Below are 26,959 nucleotides of genomic sequence, written 5' to 3'. Positions count from 1 at the left end.
ACAGGAAGACGGGTTCCGGGTTTGAATCCACCGTCTGGCTAAGGCCTTTCTATGTGGACTTTGCATGTTCTCCACCTGCCTGTGTGGGTTCTCGGCAGGTACTCCGGCTTCCTCCAACAGTCCAAATACATGCAATTAATGGGGCTAGGTTAGCTGGTGATTCTAAATTGCCCATAGGTGTGAATGTGAGTGTGAATGGTTGTCTGTCTCCCTGTGTTAGTCCTACGACAGGCTGGCAACTTGTCCAGGGTGTACCCTGCCTTTTTTGTCCTATTGCGACTGGGATAGGCTCCAGCACCCCCACACAACCATGGGATGGATGGATGGATGGATGGATGGACTTCATGCAAACATAAGGCTTGATTGTTGGTAGAGGACATCTCTAATCCTGACATGGACTTTTAGGTTTTTTGATTTGATCTGAACCAAAAGTACAGGTGTGAAACCACCTGCAGGTTACAATATAACAAGAACATTAACCTTCATTCAGACAATCCTAACATTGATGCTCTGGGGAACATGAATGTCTGTCAAAGCAGTGGGCCGACCAACACTGTCATCGCGATAGCGTGACTAAAATATCTAAACTAGTACCTGGATGATAAGGGAGACATATCATATCTTTCTTTCTCTTTTAGTGACGTTTAAGTGTGATAGAAAGACATCATTGTGTCAACAGCACTCATGCATCATCTCAGGAGACTACAGCAGCAAAGATGTTTCATCTGACTTCCAAATGAGAAGAACTGCTGCAAAATATAAGTTGGCCTAATTTCCTCATATTTGTAAAGAATCCATGCTGGCTGCTCCATAAAGCCATCGAGTCCCTCCAGCTTTCTTTCTGACCCTCCACCCCTCAGCACCCGCTTTCCTCCAGTTCTTTATGTTTTCACTTTGCACGGCGCAGCATTAGGAGAGAATCTTTGTGGCCAACATCCAAATGTTTTTTGTTATCTCTTATTAATCCAGGCCTCCACGGTACACAAGTTCAAGCATGTGATGTTTTGAGCAGCTGAGTACACAGGGACAGGAGACACGAGCTCAGGACTGTGTATGTTTTTATTTGCTTGTATTGTAGTTGACATATTCACACAGATTCCTGAAGAGAGCTGCAGGAGGGAACAACTACATGTAAGAGGTGGGGAAAAAATACCTCCCACAGCTTTCGCATCTCAGCTTTTCTCAGTCCTCAGGTGCTCTCTGTCCTTGTAGTATTCATACTGTAAACCATATGCAAATCATTTAGAACTCGGAATAGCATCAAGCCTTTAAGGATGTCCCCTGATCCCACACTGTGACTTTCAGTAACAAGCCTGAAAACTCCTGTTTATGTTTGGAATATGGATTAGGCGGTTTGCGTTTCCCTTTTAGGGATGGATTATAAAGGGCAGCTCAAGCAAGGCAGATGCCTGAGTGTCTTTTTTTTCTCTTTAGGTTTTTCTGCATTGCAGCTCATTTTCATCTGCTATTGATTTAAGTCCATCCCCCCCGGGTCCCAGCAAGCCACGTTTCGTCACCTGCTCTGGGAGAAAAAAAAACGGTCGGATTTTTGCTGAAAATAGCACTTCTTCATGCTCAGATTCCATCGACTGTCTCGCGCAGGGCCGTGCGCCTTAAAATAGATACCTCACTGTGGAGATTAAATCTGTGAGTGTCCAAGACCCCAGGAAGGACATCTGAAAGATTTGGTTTCAGAGACATTAAGCCCCTTTGATGTGTTTTTCGCTGATGTGTGTTGATGTGACAGTACACCCCGTGGAAAATGCATATCCATGGCTAAAGACATTTTCTTGAATTGAATGCAGCAGGAATCGTGTGGTTGAGCCTTTGCAGGAATATGAATTGCTTCAGTGTGGATCTTGCTGCAAATGACAAGTCGTGTACAATAAATCATGCGTCTAAAGTCAGCAGGGAACTTAATGGCACTCACATGTGTCCCCTTTACCAGCTCGCTGTGGCACAAAAAAGCGTTTGTAATTCTGTCACTTGGATTAATCTCCATATTCAGTTTGTCATGCAAGCTCGGAGTGTAATGAGTTTCTTCTGTCCCGGCCAGTGAGACAGTTTCTCCTTCACTTCTCTTTAAGGTGTTCACTGAAGGAGGAGAAAGCTGCTGTTGTCACTCATAGATTTGCTCCCCCTCCACCTGCAGGTACTCCATCGCTGAGCGGGACAGGGACGGTCACCATTCTGGTGGATGATGTTAATGATAACGTCCCCATTTTCACCTCCTCCACCTTCCACACCACCATCATGGAGGACGCCCCGACGGGGACAGATGTGCTTTTGGTCAACAGCTCCGACGCAGACGTGGGAGTGAATGGTGTTATAAGGTACTCTTTCTCATTCTCAGTGGTTTTTTTTCCAGCCAAACTCAAACGTGGGACCCCCGGTGTGCTGTGGCCTGATTATTTTTGCAAAAGCTTTGCTGCTTAACTTAACTCACATCAAAAGCCTGTTTAACTTGCGGCACAGTTATTCAGATTATTCAAGGTGTGGAAGAACTGTTTTGACCAGAATTGATAAAATGAAGCCACTCAAAAATCTTCAAATAGTTACATTTGAAATTTCCTGAGCGGACGTAGAAAACTCCAGAGTTTCCCCAAAAATTGCATCCAAATCTCTTCTTCTAAATAATAGAAATACCAAATAGAGTTAAAGAAAAACATTTTAGATTTACATCACAAATATTAAATTATTTGTGTGTTTAATGAACAGTCCTGGGAACTGCTGAGCGCGGTCGGGTCAGCTTTGTAAAATTCCAGACCGATGACAGAAGTTTAGTCACAGAGTGTAAAGTTTTAACCCAAAGTCATTGTTTTGGGCTGAACTGAAATCAGGCTTTTTCACGCTCACAGCCCCCTCCATGGGGGAGCTTGTAAGAGCTCCTGGCCGGTCTCTCTCAGGCCGGACGCTGACTCAAGTCCGGCCCCTCCTCTTTCTTCGGTAGCCCCACTGGGTACACATTGGGGGGTACCGCAGCGTGCTCCAGTTTCCCAAAACATGATAATGAGGATGTTAATTGTCTGTGACAGTACGAGATGTACCCATCAGGGGTTCCATGGGGTTCGGGGCCTTTAATGGAGAACAGGACCGGTCACCAGCAGTTATTAGTTTTACTTATTTTTACAGCCCGTCAAACGTAAGTCCCAAACTTGGACTTGTCTCTGGACTATGTTCTGACCACAAGCATCTGTGGACAGTTTACAGTGTTGTCAGTGTCCAAATAAGCTTTGCACCCACGCTGCATTCACACGTTGTTCTGCAATTTGTCGTCCCATCTCTGGAGGGGGGTGCTTTTTCAAGAAACCTTTTCAAAATATGCACTGGTGTGTACATGTATGTGTCAGTTTACATTTATGTCTGGGTCCTGCCGGAGACTCGGGAGATACAGGCTGAAACATGATACTTGTTTGAAAGCAGAAGACTTTAGCCCCCTCAGTCTCAAGCTCATGTTATGTATGCATGTATTTTATGTTTTGTTTGCATTCTATACAATATATTTTTATAGCTATTAAAATTCTCATCACTTTTGGTTTACAGTGTTCCACAATAACAAATCACAATGAGTATGATAAATCAAATAAAGGATTCTGAAAAAGCAGCTGAAACCCCACAGAGCAGTAAAGCATATGGATGTGCAGACCTCAGTGATTTGAAGGCACTGTACTGTAATACGGGGCCATCTTTGCCCATGTTCTCCCCTATAAGTGCTAATGTGAACCTTGAAACAGTGCCCTCTATGGGCAACTTTGTGGCACTGAACAAGGCCCTTCAGTCAGTGCAGAGTAGCAGACTATATTGCACTAAATTCTTGTAAGCATTTTATGTGTAGATGCGTTCAAATTTGCTTTATCAATCAACATTTAGAGAAGATATTCACTAATAAAATGATACTGATTTATAATAGTGGGTATCAGAAATGAGTGACTTTGTAATTTCTCACAAAACAAATGCAAAAATTCATGATACATCACAGGAAATTACTTCATAAGACTTTATAAAGTAATCACTAAAACACGTCCTCCTTTATTTGTCCTGCAGCTACAGCCTGACCGGAGGGCACGGCCAGTTCTCCATCAACCCGGCTACAGGACAGATTATCACCAGCTCCCTGCTGGACCGAGAAGACAGGGCCAATTACCAGCTGCTGGTTGTGGCAACAGATGGAGGGCAGCCCGAGGGCTTGTCCAGCTCTGCTACTGTGTCCGTGACAGTGGCCGACATTAATGACAACCCTCCACGTTTCCACCACCACCCCTATGTCACCCACATCCCCGCCTCTACTGCGGCAGGTGAGCACATGCATTAAAAGGTGCTTGTGCTATTAGGCATAGCTTAATATTTTAATTGTAGTGTGTTAAAATAGACTACAGTTTAATTTTTTTTTTAATGATTTATGTCTACATATGCAATTTTTTTCTGCTAAATCACAGTAGGTGGTTTTTATTAAATTTAGTATCTTGAATTTCCCGTCTGCGGGACAATAAAGGCTGTTTACATTCTGTTCTAGTAAAAACTCATTTATTCCCACTTATGTCTCCAGGGTCCTTGGTCTTTGCTGTTACCGTCACCGATGAAGACTCCGGTTCAAACGCCCAGCTGCACTACTCCCTGATGGGGCGCAACGCTGAGAAATTTAAGATCGACCCAGTCAGAGGTGCCATCACCGCCAACGAGAGGCTAACTGGAAACTCAGAAGTTACACTTACAGTTCGAGTAAAAGACGGCGGAGCTAATCCCAAAACGGATACGACCACCGTGACCGTCCGCTTTGTTACCGGAGGAAACTTCCCCGTCATTAAGCTGAAGGAGCGCGCGTTCACCTTCCCTGAAAACCAGCCGAGCAGCCACATCGTTACAACTGTGACCGGGTCATCTCTGAGGGGCGGGCCGCTGTCCTATTACATCGCCAGTGGGAACCTGGATAATGCTTTTCATATAGACCAGCTGTCCGGCGAGTTGTCTATCAGGCATCCACTGGATTATGAACACATACAGAAGTATGTTCTCTGGATTGAGGCCAGAGATCAGGGCTTCCCACCTTACTCCTCTTATGAGAAAGTGGAAATAACTGTGCTGGACGTGAATGACAATCACCCAGTTTTTGATAAGGATCCCTTCCATGCTGAGAAATTGGAGAACCTTTCACCCCAGCAAGTGCTCATGGTCTCTGCTGTAGATCTGGACAGTGGGCCAAATGGACAGCTGGAATACGCCATCATTGAGGGCAACAAAGAGAACAGTTTCAGCATTAATCGGGCCACCGGTGAAATACGAACCACCAGGCCACTGGACCGGGAGAAGGTGGCCGTGTACGCTTTGAAAGTCAAAGCCACTGACCGGGGTTTGCCTCCAAAAAACACAGCGGTCAGAGTGCTAATCAACGTCCTGGATGTGAACGATAACGCCCCCAGGTTCTCCAAGATCTTCAGTGCCACAGTGGCTGAAAACGCCCCTGTGGGTTACACCGTCACCAGAGTCACCACCACAGACGAGGACGCTGGTTCAAATGCCATTAGCCGATATTCGATTACAGATACCAGCCTTCCATTCAATATTAATCCAAACACAGGTGACATAATGATTAGCAGGCCGCTCAATAGAGAAGACACCGATCACTACATCGTCAAAGTGTCCGCCCATGACTCTGGCTGGGCAGTAAGCACAGATGTCACCATATTCATAACAGATATTAATGATAACGCCCCCAGATTTAGCCGTCCCTCTTATTATCTGGACTATCCTGAGCTCACGGAGGTAGGCTCCCTCGTCACACAGGTGTCTGCCACCGATCCCGACGAGGGTTTCAATGGCAAAATTTTCTATTTCATTCGATCCCAGTCAGAGTATTTCAGAATTAACGCCAGCACTGGAGAGATATTTGTAAAGCAGCAGCTAAAGTATCAGAACTCAACAGGTGCTAGCAGCATAAATATAAACCGCCACAGCTTCATTGTGACAGCCTCAGACCGAGCACTCAAGCCTTTGATGAGTGAGACAACAGTTATTGTTAACATTGTAGACAGTAATGATAATCCTCCTGAGTTTGATGCCCCCAGCTACTTTACACCTGTCACTAAAAGTGTAAAAGTTGGCACCCGCCTGCTTAGGGTTGTAGCTCAGGACAAAAAAGACTTTGGCCTTAATTCCGAGGTGGAGTACTTGATGACAGGTGGAAATAGCTCTAGTAAATTCAAGCTAGATAAAACAAGTGGGTGGATTACTGTTGCCTCCTCCCTTACAACTGATATGAATAAAGTTTTCCTCATTGAAATCACTGCAAGTGACAAAGGAAATCCTCCTCTGTCTGCACAAACGTCAGTGAGAATAGCCGTCACAGAGGAAAACCACCACACACCTGAGTTCTCACAAAGCCAAATCTCAGCCACGGTACCTGAAAGCCTTGCTGTGGGAACAGCAATAAGGACCCTGTCTGCCAGAGACAAAGACAAAGACATGAACGGCCTTATCACGTACAATATTACTTCAGGCAACGACAAGGGTCTGTTTGCACTTAACAGTAAAACTGGAGTGTTATCCTTAGCTCAGCCTCTGGACTTTGAAGAAAAGCAACAGCACGAGCTGAGGGTTTCAGCCACTGACGGTGGCTGGATTGCAAAAACAAGCTACGTTTCCGTGACAGTACACGTGACTGACGTGAACGACAATCCTCCTGTGTTTGACCCTGAGGAGTACTTCCCCGTCGTGCAGGAGAACGTTCCCAGTGGCACCACTGTGGTCAAAATGAACGCCACAGACATGGATTCGGGACCTAATGCAGTCATGGCATATGTGATTCAGTCATCAGACAGCGACCTCTTTGTTATTGACCCAAACACGGGCACCATCACCACCCAGGGCTTCTTGGATTATGAGGCTAAACAGGTCTACCATTTAACAGTGAAGGCCTTCAATGTCCCAGACGAGGAGCGCTGCAGCTTCGCCAATGTCAACATTCAGCTAAAAGGAGCCAACGAATACGTGCCGCGCTTTGTCTCCAAACAGTACTACTTTGAAATCTCAGAAGCTGCTCCAAAAGGAACAGTGGTAGGGGAAGTATTTGCCAGCGATCGAGACCAAGGAGAAGACGGAGTGGTTTACTACCTCATTTTTGGTAGGAGCAGAAAGAAGGGCTTTGGCATCAACAAGAGGACAGGCCAGATTTATGTCACAGGTACTCTGGATCGTGAGAAAGAAGAGAAGGTTTCACTGAAGGTGTTAGCCAAGAATGCAGGAAGCATCCGTGGGGCGGATATTGATGAGGTGTTTGTTAATATCACTATTCTTGATGCCAACGATCCACCTGTTTTCACTAACGAACTTTATGATGTCCAGGTCAGCGAGGGTCTATCACCTGGTGGTCTGGTGACTTTTGTGAGTGCCGAGGACTCGGACTCTGTCCCAAGCTGGAGCAGATTTTCCTATTCCATTGCTCCTGAGTCTGACAAAAATATTTTTACTATCAACCCCAAAACTGGCCAAGTGTCTGTGGCTGCAGAGCTAGACAGAGAAACAACTCCTGTGTATAATCTGACTGTTCTCGCTGTGGATACTGGCACACCTCCTGCCACCGGAAGCACCACGGTGATTGTGAATCTTGAAGATATCAATGATAACGGCCCGACGTTGACAACCGCCTATGCTGAGGTAATGGAGAACCAGAGAGCTGGCACTGCAGTCGCAACACTGACAGCATCTGACCCAGACTTAGCACCCAACCAAGGCCCTTTCCTATACAGCCTCCTCAGTTCTGGCTCTGCCAAGAGCTACTTCAGCCTTAGTCCAGCTGGAGTCTTAACCACAAGTCGGGAGATTGACAGAGAGCAGATTAGTGACTTCTACCTCTCTGTTGTGATTAAGGACTCTGGCGTGCCTCAAATGTCCTCCACGGGAACAGTTCACGTAAAAATAAATGATCAGAATGACAACCCTTCAGAGCCCAGGTCCATGGAAATCTTTGTCCACTACTTTGGAAACATGTTTCCTGGAGGTTCTCTGGGAGATGTCAGACCCCAAGACCCTGACATTCAGGACAGGTTTCACTGCTCCCTCATACCTCCATCTTCCGGTCTGTTTGGCATCCCGACCGGAACGTGCAACCTCAACTCTAAAGCCCGCTCAACCGACGGATCGTTTGACCTAACCATCCGCAGCAGTGATGGTGTCCATGGTTCAGTCAGTAATACGGCCAAAGTCCTCTTCATGGGCTTCAACAATGCTACAGTGGATAACAGCATACTCATCCGGCTCCGCTCTGATGGAGTCAAAAACTTCCTCACCAACCACTACCTCAGCTTCCTACGCATTGCCAACTCTCAGCTAGCAGGACTAGGCACAGAGGTTCTGCTTTATGGAGCGTTTGAGCTCAACAATCAGACTTTCCTGACAGCAGCTGTGAAACGAGGCCACGGACAATATGTCAACCCCAGTGGCGTGGCCACATTCTTCCAGAGTATCAAAGACATTTTATATAGACAGAGCGGCGTGCAAATAGATGCGGTGGACCATGATCCTTGCACACGTAACCCGTGCCAGAATGGAGGCAGCTGCAAGAGGCGTCTCAGTGTCGGGCCTGATATGAAGACAGAAGAAAGCGTCCCAGTGATCATTGTGTCCAACCACCCCCTGCAGCCCTACGCCTGCAGCTGCAGGCCAGGATACACAGGAGCTCTGTGTGAGACAGACATCGATGAGTGCCAGCCATCACCCTGCCACAATGGCGGCACCTGCCATAATCTGGTGGGGGATTTCTCCTGCACCTGTCCAGAGGGTTTCACCGGCAAGGCCTGCGAGAGGGACATCAATGAATGCCTTTCCAATCCCTGCAAGAATGGGGCGCTGTGCCAGAATTTCCCCGGCGGCTTCAACTGTCTCTGTAAATCCGGCTTTGCAGGTACTACACACACTGGAGTCACATTTTATGTCTGACCTCAGTGCCGCTCACGTTAGGCTCGGGGAAAAAAAAGCATGTGGGGACACACACACACACGTGCATTAAAACTCCCACAATACTGTAGTCGCACACATGGCTTTAGGTCCAATGAAAATATTTGCTCCTGAATGTTTCTTGGAGCTGTTGTAGCCATAGCATACGAGCACTGCTGCCAAAAACAGTTCGGTTTTTGGATCGCTGTTTTGGGTGGGGGTGGGGGGGTATCAGCTGTGATGCATATCAGCCGTCCATGTTTGCTTTAATAAAAAGGATGATGCGAAGCTGACCGTGGTCAGGACTTGAGTCTAGGCTCCACACACAGTTCACCACTATCACGTTTCATTGTGTATCTTTATGCGCATGCAAGTCTGACCACACACACAGATGCATTTCTGATCCAACTGTATACACGAGGATTTCTTAATCAAGGGTTCTCATTTGGCAGTGTTTTGAGTCGCATGACAAATGAGCAGCTTTATAACAGATCCAATCAGGCCTTTTAATTTGGAAATGTAATGAATACTCTTCATTATTACCCTCGATAAAAATGGGAGTGGGATTTAAGCGGAACGGTCATTTGGATCTTGTGTGTTGTTCAGCCTCTGTAGCATCTGAAAGACATTTTCAAAGCGGGCTGCAGCAGGCAATTTGCCTCAAGTCAAGTCATTACTGTCCCTTTTTATTATGACGATAAAAAATGACCACAATTCTGTAGGTTTCATCAAGATAAATGACCCTCTTGCAGAAATGCACCTATTGACTTACAGTAGTTTGCATGCCCTCACAGTGAACTTTCAACTTCCTGTCTCTGCAACTAGTGTTTGGCAGCAGAATTTATCACCATTAAGCAACTTGTCTCAAGATTTACAGCATAAAATACGTTTCCTGAAGTTCATCGTCAGTCTTTTTCTGTTCTGCCGCTCATGAATCTTGTGTTCTCTTGAACCCGGTACATTATTTGTATTCCCAGTGTCACATTCCTTATTGTGATGTTTAAACTTCATTTAAGTGTTTGCCTGCATGTATGGCAGCCATTTGTGTACATTGTAACTGTTTGCCTTTATGCTCTGCAAAAAAACCAGAAAAAAAACCCAGCTTTGTCCAAACATAATTTGCAATGAGTTTGAAAATCTGATTATTCCTATTGAGAGGAATCTGCCAGTTGAATGAGATCATTTCTTTTTTTCCCATAAAAGTTTCAAGATGTTGTTTTTGGTCAAATGATGTCATCTTTGGGCAAGCGATGCTTTTCCAAAATAGCATCGTGGAATTGCACCGAAACAGGTGAACTTGGAGTTTTCACTTTTATTCTTTGAACTTGAGTAAGATTTAAAGGTGCAGTACGTAGTTAAATGGGTTTGGGGTTTTTTTTTTTTTGCAGTGCATTTGTCAGCTGTGAGGTGATGAAAGGTGTGCATGACTTGGCCTGTGGGGAAAGCGAACTGCGTTCCCTTTGGGGCTTTTCTGTGTTGTCTGCCACTCCATCCATTTTAATTTGTGTTGTTCTGTGAACCCAGGCAAAACGTGTGATTCCATCATCAATCACTGTGAGTGTAACCCATGTTTTAATGGCGGGTCCTGTCAGAATCGGGTGGATGGATATTACTGTCATTGTCCATTTGGTAAGTAATAGTAGGAAACTTTCAGGCTATGAGAGAGTCCTGGTAAATTGAACAGCACGGGCAGTTATTCCATTCTCAATCCTTGATTTCTTAAACAAATGTGGAAACTGTCATTTTATTTTTTGTCTCCATTTTTCATGCATTGTATTGGTGTTCTCAGTCTCCAGTTGATGCAAGAAAAAAGTTTGCAACTCTTTGAAGGATAATCTTTTGCAAGATTATGATCAGACAGCAGTGATGTCTGCTTTGCTACTTCTACATACCGAGCAGATAATGGTGCTTGATAAAGATTCTGTTTTATCTGTAGATATTTTTATCACAGCAGCACTGTGAATCATTCATTGGCTTCCTCCGTGATTCCTCTTTTGGTCTGTTTTTGTCCTCAGGGGTTTTCGGCAAGCACTGCGAACTGAACAGCTATGGCTTTGAGGAGCTCTCCTACATGGAGTTTCCGTCCCTGGATCCCAACAATAACTACATATATATCAAGTTTGCTACCCTGAAGAGCAACGCGCTACTTTTGTACAACCACGATAACCAGACCGGAGACAAGGCGGAGTTCCTGGCTTTGGAGATCTTCGAGGGACAGATGCGCTTCTCTTTTAACTTGGGAAGTGGAACTTATAAATTGATGACCATGATAAAAGTTTCGGACGGGCAGTTCCACACAGTCATTGCCAGGAGAGCCGGGATGGTAAGAATAACTATTTTTTTATGATATAAATTATCTCATACGTCAAATGTTTCTCATCATTCATTTTTGCTTTAAGTGGGATATTAGTTTTTATGGGTCTAGTAGCAAAAACATTTAGGAAAATCAGAGAGAGGCTGCATGGTCGGGACTGCACATTCAACAGCGTTTATGTCCTGAGCTTTTATAGCTGAACGCTGCCTCCAAATTTGGCCTTATATTCTTTTTTGCACCATCAGATGATAATTAAACTTCCCCAAATCACGGGTAGCTCAGCTTATGGTTTTCATGGTTTGTAATTATATTTTATTGCTAGTTCTGATTTACAATACCAGGATCCAAAATGGCCATGAAGGTTGAAATCCTGTCTCCTGTGCTCTGAATGAGAGGCTTCTCTCTGCCAGCAATGCAGTGGCAAGGCAGGAGGAGGGGGGAAAAAATCCAGCTAGGCCCTGTCAAGCCTTCTATAATGTAGTTCTCCTGCTGGACTTCAAATCTGTCATTTCCCACAGTGCACTGGGAGTTTCATAGGAAGCTGGTAAAATCGTTAAATTGTCAGTTTTGAGATGGTGCAGAGTGACGGGTGTAAAGGAATAACAGCACACGTTGAGAACAGCGATTCTGTCTGCAAATAGTACCCAGTGGCTATTATGCGGAGGTGGTCGTGTCGGGGCTCTTGAAGAATGAGAGAGAAACGTGAGTGCGGCACGCCTCAGGTGCCAGCTCCCTCGGGCGCCGTGAAGCGAACCCGAGCACCGTGTTTGGAGAAGGTGCCACGGGTCATTTCGGTGGTCAGACTTGAGGTCTGGTCTACATTCCTGCGCCTGAATTCTGAGCCAATCCCGAAAGCACACGGACACGGTCACGCACCGCTTCACCGTGCCGTGAAGACTCCGAGTAATCAGAGGGAGCGGATGCTTCACAGATACAGTAACCATCACAGTTACTGTCATCTCTGCAGGGATCAGTTTTAATTGCCAAAATACCATCAATGTAACGCAGCTTGTCTCAGTCCAGTGAGTCTCACAGTGTAAGACGTCGTGTTTGAGTCATGCTAACAGAAAATGTTCATAGTTGAGGTTCAGCTGAGAGTTTAAGGGAGGTAAGAAGTAACTGTTTCCAGCTTCAAAGCAGCAGAGACGTCAAAATTCAAACAGCCATGTTGCTTTGATCAAACTGACCTGCACAGTGTCGTCTGATAATATTTCTGTCTGTGTATATTTAATAGAAAGGCATTAGTAGACCTGAGCAGAAGCATTTGCATCAGTGCAACATCAAAGTGCGTTTCATCGTGTTCGACATGTTTCCCTTTGCTTCTGTGTTTGTGCTTAATGCTGCAGTTATTGGTCCAAGTGCCATAAGCAAAGAAAAATAAAAAGTCATTTCTAATGTAAAATGTTACTCATTAGCTTGCAAAGAGCTCCCACTCCATGTCAGACTAATTGTTTAACCTAATGAACTGGATACATTTTGAGAACTACTTCCTCTTTCGGCTGCTCCCTTCGGGGGTCGCCACAGTGGATCATCCCCCCAGCATCCTCCTCTGTCACACCAACCCTCTGCATGTCCTCCTTCACTGCATCCATGAACCTCCTCTGTGGCCTCCCTCTTTCCCTCCTGCCTGGCAGCTCCAGCTTCAGCATCCTTGGCCTGATATATTCACTCTCCCTCCTCTGCACGTGTCCAAACCATCCCAGCCTGCCTCTCTAACTTTGTTACCAAACCGCTCAACCTACGATATTAATACTGTCCTTATGTTGCCATACTGGACCATCTGCTCTACAGTCTGAAAAGATGATCAGTTCAGTTTTGCAGAGTTTGCAATAATATTTGAGGACATTCGTGTCAAAGGCCTAGTGTTTCTGTACTACTAGATAATATTGTAGCTGTAAGTAGAAGAATAAGAAGCATTATTTGGATGTAATCATGCATTAATAACAATTACAGTGATCATGTGATGTCTCACGGTAACAGCCAAGCAGGTTAGTTTATTTAAAATCAGGAGTTTTAAGTCAGAACAAATACTGACGTGTTCTGACGATGATGTTTCATATTCACTTTGACAGTATCGGTCTCGCTGCTGCTGATTAGCACCAGCAGCAAATCATTACGTTTTGGATTAAGTGAGTTATTTGTCCTAGAAACAAGCACAAAACAACAGTTACTCAGCTCGTGTACCACAACAGAGAGCGAGGCTATGATCCCCCCCATTGTATTAGTCATGGGGAAAACAATGATCTCCAGTGGTGCTTTCCTCAAGTTTCCTCCAGTGTTAGCCAAACTGTAAAAGACACTCCTCATCTTTGCACTCAGTCCTTGTTTCTGAGGTTTCTTTTGAGAAGTAATTCCTCCTCCACAGTTTGTGACAGTTGTCAGTGAGTGCAGACGGATGGCTGCAGTGCCTTTGATCGCAGGAAAGACATTAATAAAATGTTTATGCGGTTCTGATGTTCTTTATGGCACATCAGAGTCAAATGTGTTCTGCTGTTCTTCGACTCTTGTTTCTGTTTTTTTTTCTTATTTGGTTCTATATGTTCATGTGTCTGACTCGAGTGTGTGTGTGTGTGTGTGTGTCGTACTCCACTGGATGATTTGTGTCGGAGAGCCGAGCCGGTGTGGTCCGTGTTTGCTTAAGCTCCAGGAGAGGTGGAGCGTGATTGCCCCGGTTTTTCAACACTTTCACACACTTTTCCGGACAGTTTCCTCACCAGCCCATTTCTTTTCTTCCTAGCAGGGTCGCTCCCTCTCCGAGCGCAGAGAGAGAGGAGAATAACCCACATCTGGCCGAAAGCTTTAGTGCCATTAACAGGAAATAGGAAACATTTGCTGTAATGTATGGCATTTCTGTGCCCCTCACCCATCGAATGCTCGTGAAATGATGAAAAATAATGTAACTGATGGCTTGTGGTGAACAAAGCTCACGCTAACCACTGAACAGGACTTAGTAACACACATATTCAGCAGCAAATACTGGAACGCAGTCAGGTGAAGCAACCCTCAGTTGGTGGTACCAGAACTCATGAGTAAAAGATATGCCAGCTGTGCGTGAGAAAATATTTACTCTCACACACTCTCGTGGGTTTTTAGTCCAAAAGATGTGCAAACAATAAACCTCTAATTACTTCAGGCAGGAAATAAAATTGATTTGAGGATCTATTCCTCTTGTGACTAAACAATATGCATATAGCCTCCATCAGACTGTTTTGTCCCTTTCGTTCACTGTCACATTATGAGGTTTAATTACACAGCTGTTGCCATCTTCAGAAGAAAGAAATAGCTCAACATTTTTGGAAATACTTATTCACCATCTGGTATACAGAGAGAAGATTAATGCCACAGATATGATTTTTACCCCCATCAGACAGTTTAGCTCAGGACAAAAAAAGAGAAGAAAATTGATTATTGAGCTTCAAAGCTGCTGCTGCTGCTTTTTTAACCTTCTGACAGAGTAAGTCTGTTCTGCCACGTGTTTCCAGGCTGTGTGCTATGCTAAGTTAAACAGCCTCTGGCTGTGCAGGTTTTGCAGACACGTGACGATCGTGCTGGCAATTTGAGATCGAGCGAATAAGGCCCCAGTCACACAAGCCAAGAGACCGGTCTGCAACCACTGGTCGTGAGGTCCCCGACCGGTTGCTTTAGGCTGCAGGCAGTTCAGTCACACACAGTGTGACCTCCTAGCAACCATCCATCTCTAGGGAAGAATGTGTATTTCCCAAACAGTTGGCAAAAACCTCCTTGTGATTGCTCTGATTGCTAGGATAGTGTTGCAGTCACAGTTTTCATGGAAGTGACAAACTTGTCTACAAACACTCTCTAGTTATTCACCAAGTTATACTGAAACAGTGATAAAGGACTACGCAAACCAGAACTGGAGACGGTTTACCTTCAAAATAAAAGTTGCACCTTCTTACTGACGTCTATAGGACCATGAGTCTTTCTGCAGCCACAGCCATTGCTGGCTCCGATACTGTCCATGCTTTTGGAACCAGCCTCAAGTGGCCATTTGAGGAACTGCAATTTCTTTTTTTTCACCAGTTATAGCCTTTTTTTTTAAAATGAAGATATATTACCAAAAATGTTAAACTTCTCCATTATTAACATAAAATGTGTTTGGTTATGTTTATTAACCTGTAAAGATAATGGCTTACCAGGTATCAGGTTGCCTGATCGGTGCCTTATTTTTACCATTTATCTGCCTGTTCTACAGACTCACGCTAACAAAAGAAAATAAAACTGGAAATATAAAATGTGTCTAGTGTTTAAGCCCTGAATTAAAGGGGGCTTTCTGCATTCAAGAGAAAAACACTCACTTAAAAAAATAAAAAGTGACTGACAGACTAATATTGACTGGAGCTAAGTGAGTGTTTTATGGCCCACCCCCACCACAGTCACAAATAATAGTGAGTGACACAGCTTGTTGGTGTTTTTGTCAACCACAGTCTTCCAGAAACATTTTTTTTCTTAAATGTAATTTCCTCCATGAACAATAATTGTATGAGTCAGTGTAGCTTCACAGCTGTTACTCTTAAAGAGAACCACACGTGACAGCAGTGTGTGTGTGTGTGCTTGTCATCATCCAGGCTGCATCCCTGACCGTGGACCTGTGTGGTGATGACCAGGAACCAGGCTACTGTGCTGTGAGCAACGTGGCAGTGCACACTGACTGGTAAGAAAGTAACACACACAGACGCACACACACACACACACACACACACACACTGAACAGTTGTTTCTATGGTCCATCCAAATTGTAAATGTGAAAGCACTGTTGACAGTTTCACTTCCAAGAAGTAAGGTTTAATTATACACGTATTGTGCTTCCCATCAGTGGATGATGATCCAACTCCTTAAAATGTTGCTGTGTGCAGCAGCCTCTGCAGACCTTCCTTGAACTTTTCTAGATGTTGCTTTGGGGAATCAAGCGTCACAGTCAGTTGGATCAAACATTTAACTCATTACTTTGCCACCTCCTTAGTATAAGTCCATGTAACGTCCAGTTGAGCCTCCATGAGGATTGGTCAGGTAATTGTCTGCTGAGTTCACACCAACCCTGTGCGTGTGATTTGTCCTGCAGGCTCTGCTCAGGCCCTGAGTAGGGTCTGAACTGAACTGAGTACTGCTAGTAGTGAGAACATATCCGAGGCATCATCCAGTATCAACAATTTCCTTAATGCTGTATTATAAAAAAAAGCATAATGACCTTTACTACTGTGTTACTGTCAAAGCCTCCTGATGTATGCAAATTGCTTAAAAAGTTGCAGGCCCTTCTCTTACATATTTCTACACAAATGACTCAAAGTCAGAATGAAGTCATTTGTTGTAAATATGCAATATATGATGTAAACCTTCATTAAATTACTCGATGATCAGCACCCGTACACAGAGCCAGCTCTGAGCCAGGCCCTGTGGGGCCAAAACTTGAGACTGTGTATGTTTTTCTGTGTGTTTTTAGCTTTGTGTGTGTGTGTGTGTGTGTGTGTGTGTGTGTGTGGGGATGCATGAGAGGCAGATTTAGCAGATGAGGAAAGGCCCCAGAGACCGTATTGTTATGAAACTCACTGACCCAAAGTGTGTGTGTGTGTGTGTGTGTGTGTGTGCGCGCGTGCGTGCAGGATCCTCGATGTGCAGCCCAACAGGCTCTCGGTGGGGGGCGTCAGGTCAATAGAACCCGTCCTTCATCGGCGCGGTCAGGTCGCCACCCACGACTTTGTCGGCTGCATCATGGAGTTTGCCGTCAACGGCCGCCCACTGGAGCCCAGTCAGGCGCTGGCATCGCACGGCATCCTTGACAGGTCTGCACCCCCCACCCCCCCCCCTCCCACTTCGCAGCCTCTCTCCATCTTCTTCCTCTTCTTCCCATCTGTCCGTCTCCTCTAACCCCCTTGACTCTCGCTGTGGGACATCTGTTCACACTTTAAAACCCTCTCAGGAGTTTTTAAAAAGTTTTTTTTTTTTTTTAAGTACAAATGGCAGATTTTTGATGGGGGGGGGGACCAATTGCAGAATTCCAGAGACAATTTTTTTCTTCACTGTCTTCCTGGTGAATAGTGAGGACAGATCTTTTAATATGCTAATTCTCTGAGGTTCTTTCTGGTTTTTTGTATTGCTGTACGAGAAGAGAAATCGCAGCATACCCCCCCACCTCCACCCCCGCTGCCGACTGTGTGGCTGACCTGTCAAACTGATTGTCAGTTTGTGTGTAATTGTGTCCATAGATGTCCTAGACTGGAAGGAGCCTGCAGCACCAGCCCCTGCAGACACGGGGGCACCTGCGTGGACCGCTGGTCCTGGCAGCAGTGCCAGTGCGTGGACGGCTTCACTGGCAAATTCTGTGAGAAATGTAAGTGTGCGCCTTTGAAGTGTCTCATTTCTGCTGAGGTTGCGCTTACTAAAGGGATGTTGTGCCATGATTATTTATGAATTATCCCTCCTGAGTCATCGTACTGCACCCTGTAGCTTAATATAGAGCGCGTCGGTGGGTTCTGAGCTTCATTTCAAAGCGTTGTGTACTTTATCATAGAAAAATTAGACTCACATCCGAGAGCTAAAAAAGACCGAAGCCCCTTTGAGAGGCATGAGAACTGACAGAAACTTACAGCTACTGTGTAAGGTGCAACATTGTGTTTCGCGGTGTTACCGGTAATTATTACCAGATTCATTCGGAGACTTTGATATTGTTACTGGAAACAAACAAGATCATTACTGCGAGCTTTTGCCTGTTTGCCATCAAGTTTGATTTTGTGGGGAATCTGCTGGTTTGCTCACTCGCACGAAAAAAAGATGAGAGACATTTTCTTCTAGCAGACGTGGAACAGGCTCTCGGTGCCGTGTGCATCGTTTACTAGAAAGGAAAAATGAAAAATAAACAAGATATGCAGTGAGTTAAATATGGATATGTTCTCTTTGCAGTGATCTGTGTCATATAGACTTCAGTCTTGTGGTTAATTTAAGATTGCAGAGTAAATACTTTGTAACGGGTCACATTGTAAAACCCTCTGAATGGAGCGCAGAAAAGTTCATTTTCAGATTCAAATAAGTGGCACAAAAGGCTTCTGTAACCATCACATTAGAGTTCAACATGGATGCAACTGTGTGCACTGATTTTGTTGCCTTTGAAATAGTTGCTTCCAGCAGTGGGACCAGGTCTGCACCCACTCACCATTAATGGCCGTCTTCACAGCGACATTGATGCATCAAGACAAAGAACGTACAGTCTGCACTTACGTGCAAACTGTTTGAGATAATACACATATTACTGTGATAAAATGGCAAATATGTTGCCATCTGCATACACAGAAATTCACATTAACGACTTACATTCAGAGTCCAGCCAGAATCTCAGAGATCGGAAACAGAAATTCCTCCACAAATAGTGACGTAGTTACTGTAGGACGGCGGTTTGACTGCAACATCACTGTTTTAATATAGGAATATAAGCAGAATACAACCAGGTGAGTTGAGTCCTCTGTTGCAGAGCGACACATCACAGATGAGTTCCTGTCACTGGCACAGACTGACTCAGTTTGATTGCAACGTGTTTGCAATCTGTCTGCGTTTGTAAATTAGACGGCAGTCGTCTAACTTGCAATTGAAAGTGTTCCCACAGAGGCTGAGAGGGTTGCAGGTTCATCCTCTGAGCAGCAGCCACAAAAGGCCACTGTGCAAGCTTACTGGTGACAGTGCAGTCACTTTGCTAATTACAAATCTATATTTGTAACATCAGCTGCTGTCTGTTATCTCATTGGTCAGCCCAACATAGCTAACATGGTAAATTTGTATCTGTTATAGACTCTTTGAAGTGAAATATTGGCACAAAATCTGTTAAAGTTGTGTTTAATTCTTGCCCGCGCTGTTATTCTTAAGCACATTTTAAAGTGGAAAACTTATAAATGATCTTTTTCCTTCCCTCCATCATTCACTGTTACCCTTCAAAAAAGTTATATTTCATTGTTAATATACAAGAAGCACACACTGCATTTATGAAATAAATCTAACCTCGTTTCAGTGTTTTATTAACATTTAATTGGCTATATATCCTGGATAATATACTAATATTTTAAGGGCTTATATTGCTTCTCATTACAGTCATATCTGAAATATGTCAAAAGGCTTGTAGCTTCATAAATAAAGTAATGTCATACAATTAGCACTGTCTCAGGTTTGCAGCTAATATGCACATAAAATTCCCTTTCTTTCCATAACACTGAGAAATTATGAGATGTCTCGTGGTTTTCATTTCCGGCATTCAGATTCAGTTCTTTTCCCATTTAAAGTCTATTAGAAAATATTATCTTGCTCAATGGTACACAGGCTGTTCTGAAGTCTGACCTGATGATGTTATGGGAAGATATCCGTAACCGCTGGTGGGAATGGAAGGACCGAGTTGTGGTTATGGCAGTCGGATTAGGAAAATCGTTTGTACCTGACCGTCGGCCAGAGTGGAAATGGAACTTTAAGAGCCGCCTGTGAACATTCTTTCTCATGCAGACATGACGGCCGACACCGCTCTGTCTCTGGATGGCACCGGCCGCCTGGACTACACCCTGAAGCAGGGCCCGAAACGGGACGTCCTGCTGAGACGCTCTCTGCAGGGAGCGACCTCTGACCCCGTCGGTCCCAGCAAGTTGGAGGTCAAGTTCAGGACACGCAGCAAGACCGGTACTCTGATGCACGTGCAGGAGAGCAGCAACTACACTACTGTTAAGGTGAGGAAGTGTGTGTTTAATGACAGCACATATGGGAAATTTCAAAATAAAAGGTTGAAGAACAGAAAACAAACTGAAGCTGCAGATATACTGAGAATATGTTCAGAATTGATATTGTCAGCAAAACAGCTAAAGACTTTCTTTTAATTAACTGCAACTTTTTATTGTTTCTTGTAATTCTATTTTACGTGTTTCTCTAGAGATTTCACAATAAAAGCTTTCAAAGTCCTGGAGTTTGTGAACACTGAGTAAGATTAAAAAGGAGGCAGATCTCTGAAAAAGGCCTGGATCTGCTCAGTTCTACTGACTGACTTATATCTCTGTGTGCGTTACATCCCACTTTCTCTCAGTATAAACTCTAGGACCCCCGGTCTTTTTCTGCCACCTTCATTTCACTCCAGCCTCTTTTCTCCCTTCTCGTCCCGCTCGGTACCCCCTCCTCCCTTTGCCTGATCCCGGGCAGCTGCCCAGACAAGTCTGAGCGTTCATTCATCCTCTTCAGTTTCCTTGCAGACACCCTGCAGTCCCAGCACCATCGGTCCAGTCCCGCTCCAGCATCAGGCTTTGTCTCTTATGATTTTGTTTTCTGCCACTGAGAAGCTTCTGGTGCTCATCAAATCACCGTCAGAGGGAGCTTCCTAAACAGTCCAGAAAAGTATTATAAGTGCTTTGAAACCTAAAAAAAATAGGAGCGGTAGGGGAATACATACTATGGGTGTACTTATGTTGAGAGAGAACTATATAAACTGAGATATGAAAAACAAGATGTTTAATAGATAAACGCCATGATTGGTTTTCCAGCTTTAGAGCTCTCAGTATTCTTTGGCTTGGGAGACTTCCACTTTCCCCTTTTTAAATCAATTCTTCCGGAAGCAACTTATCACTGCTGATTTGGGGGGAGGAGGGCAGGATTACTTTTCCATGGAAGTGGGGAGAACACATGAGATTACCATACATAGAGTAAGCCACACATTTGTAGCCCGTGCCAAAGTGAGCTTGATTAATTTCTTTTTAAAGCACAATCGTCATCTCTCCTCAGTAAAGAGCCTTCTCTCGCGGCTGTTTGAATCTCTCTGAATTCGTTGCACTCGAGCTTCTGATCGTCTTCTGGCTGACTGACTGCAGCGACGCACACGAGCTGTGAGAACATGATTGACTGCGGCGTGTCCCGGGGGAGAAAGATTTATTGGACGAGGATCCAGCTGCATTTTTGTTTTCGATCTCCGACCAGAGTCTGAAAGCACAGTGGTGGTAGTTTTGTGGGGACCGAGACAAGACTTCCTCTCATTGGTCGTGATTGATGCTGACATGATAACTTATTGCATTAATTTAAAAAACTGCAGTTTTAACCATTGTTTATCTAGACTTTCCTCAAAGAATATTTTTATTGTATGCTTGACATGAAAAATGGTGTCAGCATGCAGATTTACATGATTATCAAAATGTCATACATCCTGTTTTTATGCATACTTGCACCAAAGCCAGCTGGATCCGAGCAGCCGGAGTTCACCGGTTTACTTTGATCACTGAGCCGTGAGCGAATAACCGAACTCACCTCTCTGCTTCTTTCAGCTGAGGAACGGCAACATCCACTACGTATCAGATGCCGGCGTCGCGGGGAAGGTGGAGCGGACCGTGGGGGATGCGGTGGTGTCAGACGGCCAGTGGCACACGCTTCAGCTGCTCAAGAATGGCTCGGTCACTGTGCTCCAGGTGGACGGCGGCCACCCCAGGGTCATCCAACACCCCACACAGGACTTCGGGGGTCTCGGCGTTTTGACTTTTTCCCTCGGTGGGATTGCACCCGGGCCAGCTCAGCAGAAAACCGGAGCAGGTGAGGCTGGACAGTGTGGGTGTTATCCGTCTTTGAGTGGGGGAAATGGGACAGCAGGTACTGAAGTACAAATACTGAAAACTTTAGGGGGGGGGTTTAAAATGAACCCTTTTCTTCACAAAAACAGCCCCTAAATTAGACTATCTGCCTAAAATAAGGCTGAGGACTGAGATGATTACCAGAAAGCTTGTTGGCACAAGTACTGCTAGCTAACTTAATACTAGTTAATCAGTGGACTAAGATGCTCTCCAGGGACTAGAGCGACTATAATTGCTGTAAGGGAACAATATTAGAAACATCAGACATGCAATAATTTTGCCATCCATATTTGTAACATATATCAGTGTATGGAGGCTGCTGTCTATAATCATCAGTTGAACCAGACATGCTGCTGGCACTGCTGCAGTGTGCACTGTTGCTCCAACAGGGTTAGATGGTGGAACACACACAGTTCACTTTAATGGCCCGTGACTGCAGCGTTGCAGGTTTGAAGCCCAAATTTCAGGATAAATCTGAGTGGGAACAGTTAAGGATCTACTGATCTCAACACAAAGATTTTTGGTGTGTGCAAAGAAATCACATATTTTGTTCCCAGTATGCACACAAAGTCATGTTCCAGTTTAGCTGCTCTCCAAAGTGCCTACCACATGTAGTGAGAATAGGTCATGTTCATCCTCCTCCTCCTCCTTAAAAAGGCTTTTTGGATATTTAGTCCAAAACTCTGATTTTAGCTACATGACAGTCAAACTTGTGTTGAATGTGGAAATGTCTTCTGCATGCTAAAGGTGTGTGCATGCACGTATACCACATCTATGTGACACAGCACACGTGAGCTTGTGAGTCCTCAGTGCAGATTGTGTTGGGGGGGGGTTCTCCTGCATATGAATTAATAGTCTGCTGCTTAGAAGCTGACCATATTTGGTGGCCGTCCAACGAGACTCAGGAACTGGCCTGAAATCTGTTTCTATTTGACACTGCTGAGATTTACCTGCTGTGAATTTACAGTAGTTAAGTAAATGTTTCTTTATTGGACAAAATAACTAATTATAATTTAATTTGACTTTGTCTTGGAGGAGCATCTACTCTTTTCTTAGTTTAAATCACAGATTAGAGGTCCTCAAGCACGAGTTCAGAACAGTTTGGAAAAGGTGAACGAGAGGCTTTCCAGGAGGAGGTAACGCAACAGTAAATTTCAGGGTTTCAGGGGAGGGAAAAACTAACCTAATACTTTGGACTAATATGGTAAAAATGAGCAATTTAGATGATTTGTCAACCTCTTTTACAGAAAGACCGGAGCATATTTCAAAACAAACACATTCTCAGCACGCAGATCTGTGGCGGACTGTTTGTGAACCCACCCTTAACTCAGTGTGTACCTGAGCGTTTGTGCTCTGTTGTGTACTCACTTTCTGAGAGCTAATGAAAAGACACAAATGGATTTCATCTGCACCGGGATAAATTCAATAAAAGTGTAATTGCACCGGTGAGGCAGCGCTGTTAGGCAACACACAAAGCAAAAGATTAAATTAGACACAGAGACGTTCATCCATCCCAGATGGATGTCTTGAAGCTATAAGACCTCTGACGATGGATAAAATATTTCATATTTCTTCTCCCTAATTGGCCGGTGATTTATTCAGCCAGTTTTTAGAATATGATTTTTTTTTTTTTTGGACGTGCTGTCCAAGAGGAAAATCTTTTTATCCTAAGCTTGAACCAATTACCCATCTAAACAAAATTCCTTCAGCTCTGATTATAGCTGCCAGTTCCTGGTATTTATGGGGAAGCAATCCAGCGTCAGCAGACATTTTGAAGAACAGTTGGTCTGGTGGCAGTCGGAAACAATTCCGCTTCAGGCCACTGTTGTGTCCCTGTTAGCTGCTGTTGGCTGTTTCTCGTTATCTGAGCCAGTTTTTTTTTCTGCTTTCCGTCCGCAGGTTTTGACGGCTGCTTGGCCTACGTGAAGTACAATGGAGAGAACCTGCCGTTTATGGGGGAGCACAGCCTGGTCGCTTTAACTAAAACCAGCTCATCTGTCAAAATCGGCTGCAGAGGTCCCAACCTATGTGAAAGCAACCCCTGCTGGGACGGCCTCATGTGCGTCAACCAGTGGTACACGTACCAGTGCGTCCCGCCCGGCGACTGTGCTTCTAATCCCTGCCAGAACCAAGGCAGCTGCGTGCCGGACCCCCACTCTGGTTTCACTTGTGTATGCTCTGAGCTCTACACGGGAAGGACTTGCGAGACCCTGGTGGCCTGTCTGGGTGTCGAGTGCCCTCAGGGTACTGTGTGCAACACGGCTAATAATGGAGGATTTGTCTGCAGCCCCAGCCCCACTCCAGAGACGATGGTCCTCCCCATCTGGGCGGTGCCAGCTATTGTCGGCAGCTGTGCCACCGTCCTCGCCTTGGTGGTGCTCAGCCTGATCCTGTGCAACCACTGCAAGGACCGCAACAAGACCAAAGTGCCAAAGGAACCCAAGGAGAAGAAACCCAAGGAGAAGAAGAAGAAGAAAAAGAAGAAGGGTAGTGAGAATGTAGCGTTCGACGATCCGGATAACATCCCACCATATGGAGATGACATGACGGTACGGAAACAACCAGAAGGGAACCCCAAACCGGACATCATTGAGAGGGAGAACCCTTACCTGATCTACGATGAAACAGACATTCCTCACAATACCGAGACAGTCCCCAGTGCTCCCTGTGCCCCCTGCAATGCCCCAGAGGCAGACATTGAACATTATGATATAGACAATGCCAGCAGCATCGCCCCCTCGGATGCTGACATCATCCAACACTACAAGCAGTTTCGCAGCCACACGCCTAAGTTTTCCATCCAGAGACACAGCCCGCTGGGCTTCGCCAGGCAGTCTCCGTTACCCCTCGGAGCAACAAGCTACACCTACCAGCCTCAGTACACCCAAGCGCTGAGATCCACCCCCCTCAGCCACTCCCACTCAGCCTGCCCCACCCCAAACCCTCTCTCCAGACACTCTCCAGCACCGTTCACAAAGCCCTCCTCCTTTTACCGAAACACTCCCACCAGAGAACTCAACCTGGCTCGTCGTGAGGGCAGCCCGCTGGATCTGCACAATGACATGTGCCAACCGCCACCCATGTTTAACTACGCCACCCGGCTGGGGAGGCGCAGCAAGAGTCCACAGACCATGGCCGGCCACACCTCAAGGCCCGGCAGTCGGCTGAAGCAGCCGATCGAGCAGATCCCACTGGAGACGGGGCCTCCCGTGGGGCTGTCCATTGAGGAAGTGGAGCGGCTTAACACTCCGCGTCCACGCAACCCCAGCATCTGCAGCGCTGACCACGGGCGCTCCAGTTCAGAGGAGGACTGCCGCAGGCCGCTGTCAAGGGTGCGCAACCCCGCTGATGGCATCCCTGCCCCGGAGTCCTCTTCAGAAAGTGACTCACACGACTCCTTCACCTGCTCAGAGATGGAGTATGACCGGGAGAAGCCTGTGTCCTACAGCTCCCGGGTCCCCAAGCTCTCGCAAGTTAACGAGTCGGACGCTGACGACGAGGACTACGGCGGGAGGCTCAAGCAGAGGCGGTACTCAAGTCGGAGGGCAGAAGGAGGGCCTGGCGTTGCCCAGATGCCCCCTACTGATCAGCACTACACCCTACCCCACAAACTGGGGCAGCAAGCCGGAGGCTTCAACTGGGACAATCTGTTGAACTGGGGCCCTGGCTTTGGACATTACGTAGATGTGTTCAAGGACTTAGCCTTGCTTCCCGAGAACGCAGCAGCAAAAGACATTGAAATGAACAGTGGAGATGGCTCAGTGACCATCCTAAACGAAGGAGAAGCTGAGCAATATGTATGAGACTATTTATTACAATGTTGTACAATATGGTGTCGTTCTCCAATTTAAAAAAAAAAAAAGAAGACTGTACATTTCGAGAGAACAATGGACTTTGTGTTTTTTTACATAACTCAAAGTAATAAGACGACTTTTAATGCAGTAAGGCAGAAAAATGTCACCTGTAAAACAACAGATTTTGTCGAATCTGAGCCACCTTGGAATAGTTTACCAGTCTTCTCTGCATTCGTCTCTCTGAGGACTCATTACAGCATATCCACTGACTAAAGAAAGAAGTCCATGTCTGAATTCAATTTGGTGACTGCAAAGCTCCATTCACATTATCTTGATTAAACATTTCTGTTCTTTATTACCAACACTGCTTCTCCTTTCCAGAACCTTCTGTCACATTCTCAGTGGAGAGATAAGAGGGTAGATCATTTAAAAACTCACAGGAAGAGAATTCCACAGAGCCAGAGAAATCTCCCAGTTTCAGCCTTTTTAGGCTCATTTTTCTAATTTACTTAAAAGGAAGCATGTGTGTTTGATCTAAGTGCACCTGTAGGTGACATAAAAGTATGAACACTGCTTTGCTCGCACGGTATTGTTATGCAGACCCCGCCAGCGTTACGATCCCTCTCCGTCCGTCTGTCCATCCGTCCGTCCCTCTGCTGTGGGTTTTCTTACAGACTGGCTAAATGCTCCAAGAGTGAGATTTAATCGAGCCCCCCCCCCCCCCCCCCCCCCCCCCCCCTGCCTTACAGACATTTGAGGATTTCAGTTCAGGAAGAGAGGAAGTTTTTCAGGAGGGATGGTGTCATTAGTCAAAAACCACATTCTCAGACCAGTGTTTCCAGGCAGCGACGGTGATGATGTATGAATCCTGTAAACGTGACCCCAACTAAAACACTATGAACTTGTGTACATTTTTTTCTTTTGAATTCGTGAGCAATCATGGAGTCATTCGTCTTGATGTTGGTGTCCTCGTTCATTATTTTGACATGTATGGTTTCTACATTTTTGTACTGTTTATTAACTTAAATTACTTAAGCTGTGTTTTTATGAATATTTTCATATGCTGAAATGTATGTTCTTACTTTCGGGGAAAGTAAGATTGAAGACTTATTTTTTACATTTGTTACAAATGTAACATCAGTATTTTCCACTTTTGATAAAACTATAACATGCTGTATGCTTTGTACCTGTAAAAAGCCAATAACAGAATAAAAAGTATTTATTTAAAAGTGCTTTCTTTCTTTTTTTTCCCCCTTCCTTTCATTTAGATGCATTCAAGCATTGGCAGTTTTTAAAAATAGTCACCTTCATGCTCCACCAGTATTGATGCCTCACTCTGT

At 45.2% G+C, this 26,959-nt stretch overlaps 1 protein-coding gene across 1 annotated transcript in view; it reads left to right on the top strand.

Annotated features, from left to right (window-relative positions):
* The window catches only part of fat4 (FAT atypical cadherin 4), a 98,740-nt gene extending 72,384 nt beyond the window's left edge, over nucleotides 1-26,356 (top strand). Inside the window, exons 7-17 of the mRNA XM_030739104.1 lie at nucleotides 2,153-2,333; nucleotides 4,045-4,295; nucleotides 4,547-8,896; nucleotides 10,453-10,557; nucleotides 10,944-11,251; nucleotides 15,829-15,914; nucleotides 16,861-17,040; nucleotides 17,464-17,588; nucleotides 19,736-19,953; nucleotides 21,526-21,787; nucleotides 23,725-26,356. Coding sequence (XP_030594964.1) covers nucleotides 2,153-2,333; nucleotides 4,045-4,295; nucleotides 4,547-8,896; nucleotides 10,453-10,557; nucleotides 10,944-11,251; nucleotides 15,829-15,914; nucleotides 16,861-17,040; nucleotides 17,464-17,588; nucleotides 19,736-19,953; nucleotides 21,526-21,787; nucleotides 23,725-25,628 — 7,970 coding nt within the window. The 3' untranslated portion in view covers nucleotides 25,629-26,356. The remainder of the gene's footprint in view (nucleotides 1-2,152; nucleotides 2,334-4,044; nucleotides 4,296-4,546; nucleotides 8,897-10,452; nucleotides 10,558-10,943; nucleotides 11,252-15,828; nucleotides 15,915-16,860; nucleotides 17,041-17,463; nucleotides 17,589-19,735; nucleotides 19,954-21,525; nucleotides 21,788-23,724) is intronic.
* The last annotated feature ends 603 nt before the right edge of the window (nucleotides 26,357-26,959 follow it).

Source organism: Archocentrus centrarchus, chromosome 10, assembly GCF_007364275.1.
Source record: "Archocentrus centrarchus isolate MPI-CPG fArcCen1 chromosome 10, fArcCen1, whole genome shotgun sequence".
Classification (NCBI taxonomy): Eukaryota; Metazoa; Chordata; class Actinopteri; order Cichliformes; family Cichlidae; genus Archocentrus; species Archocentrus centrarchus.
This window is presented reverse-complemented; position numbering and strand designations above follow the sequence as displayed.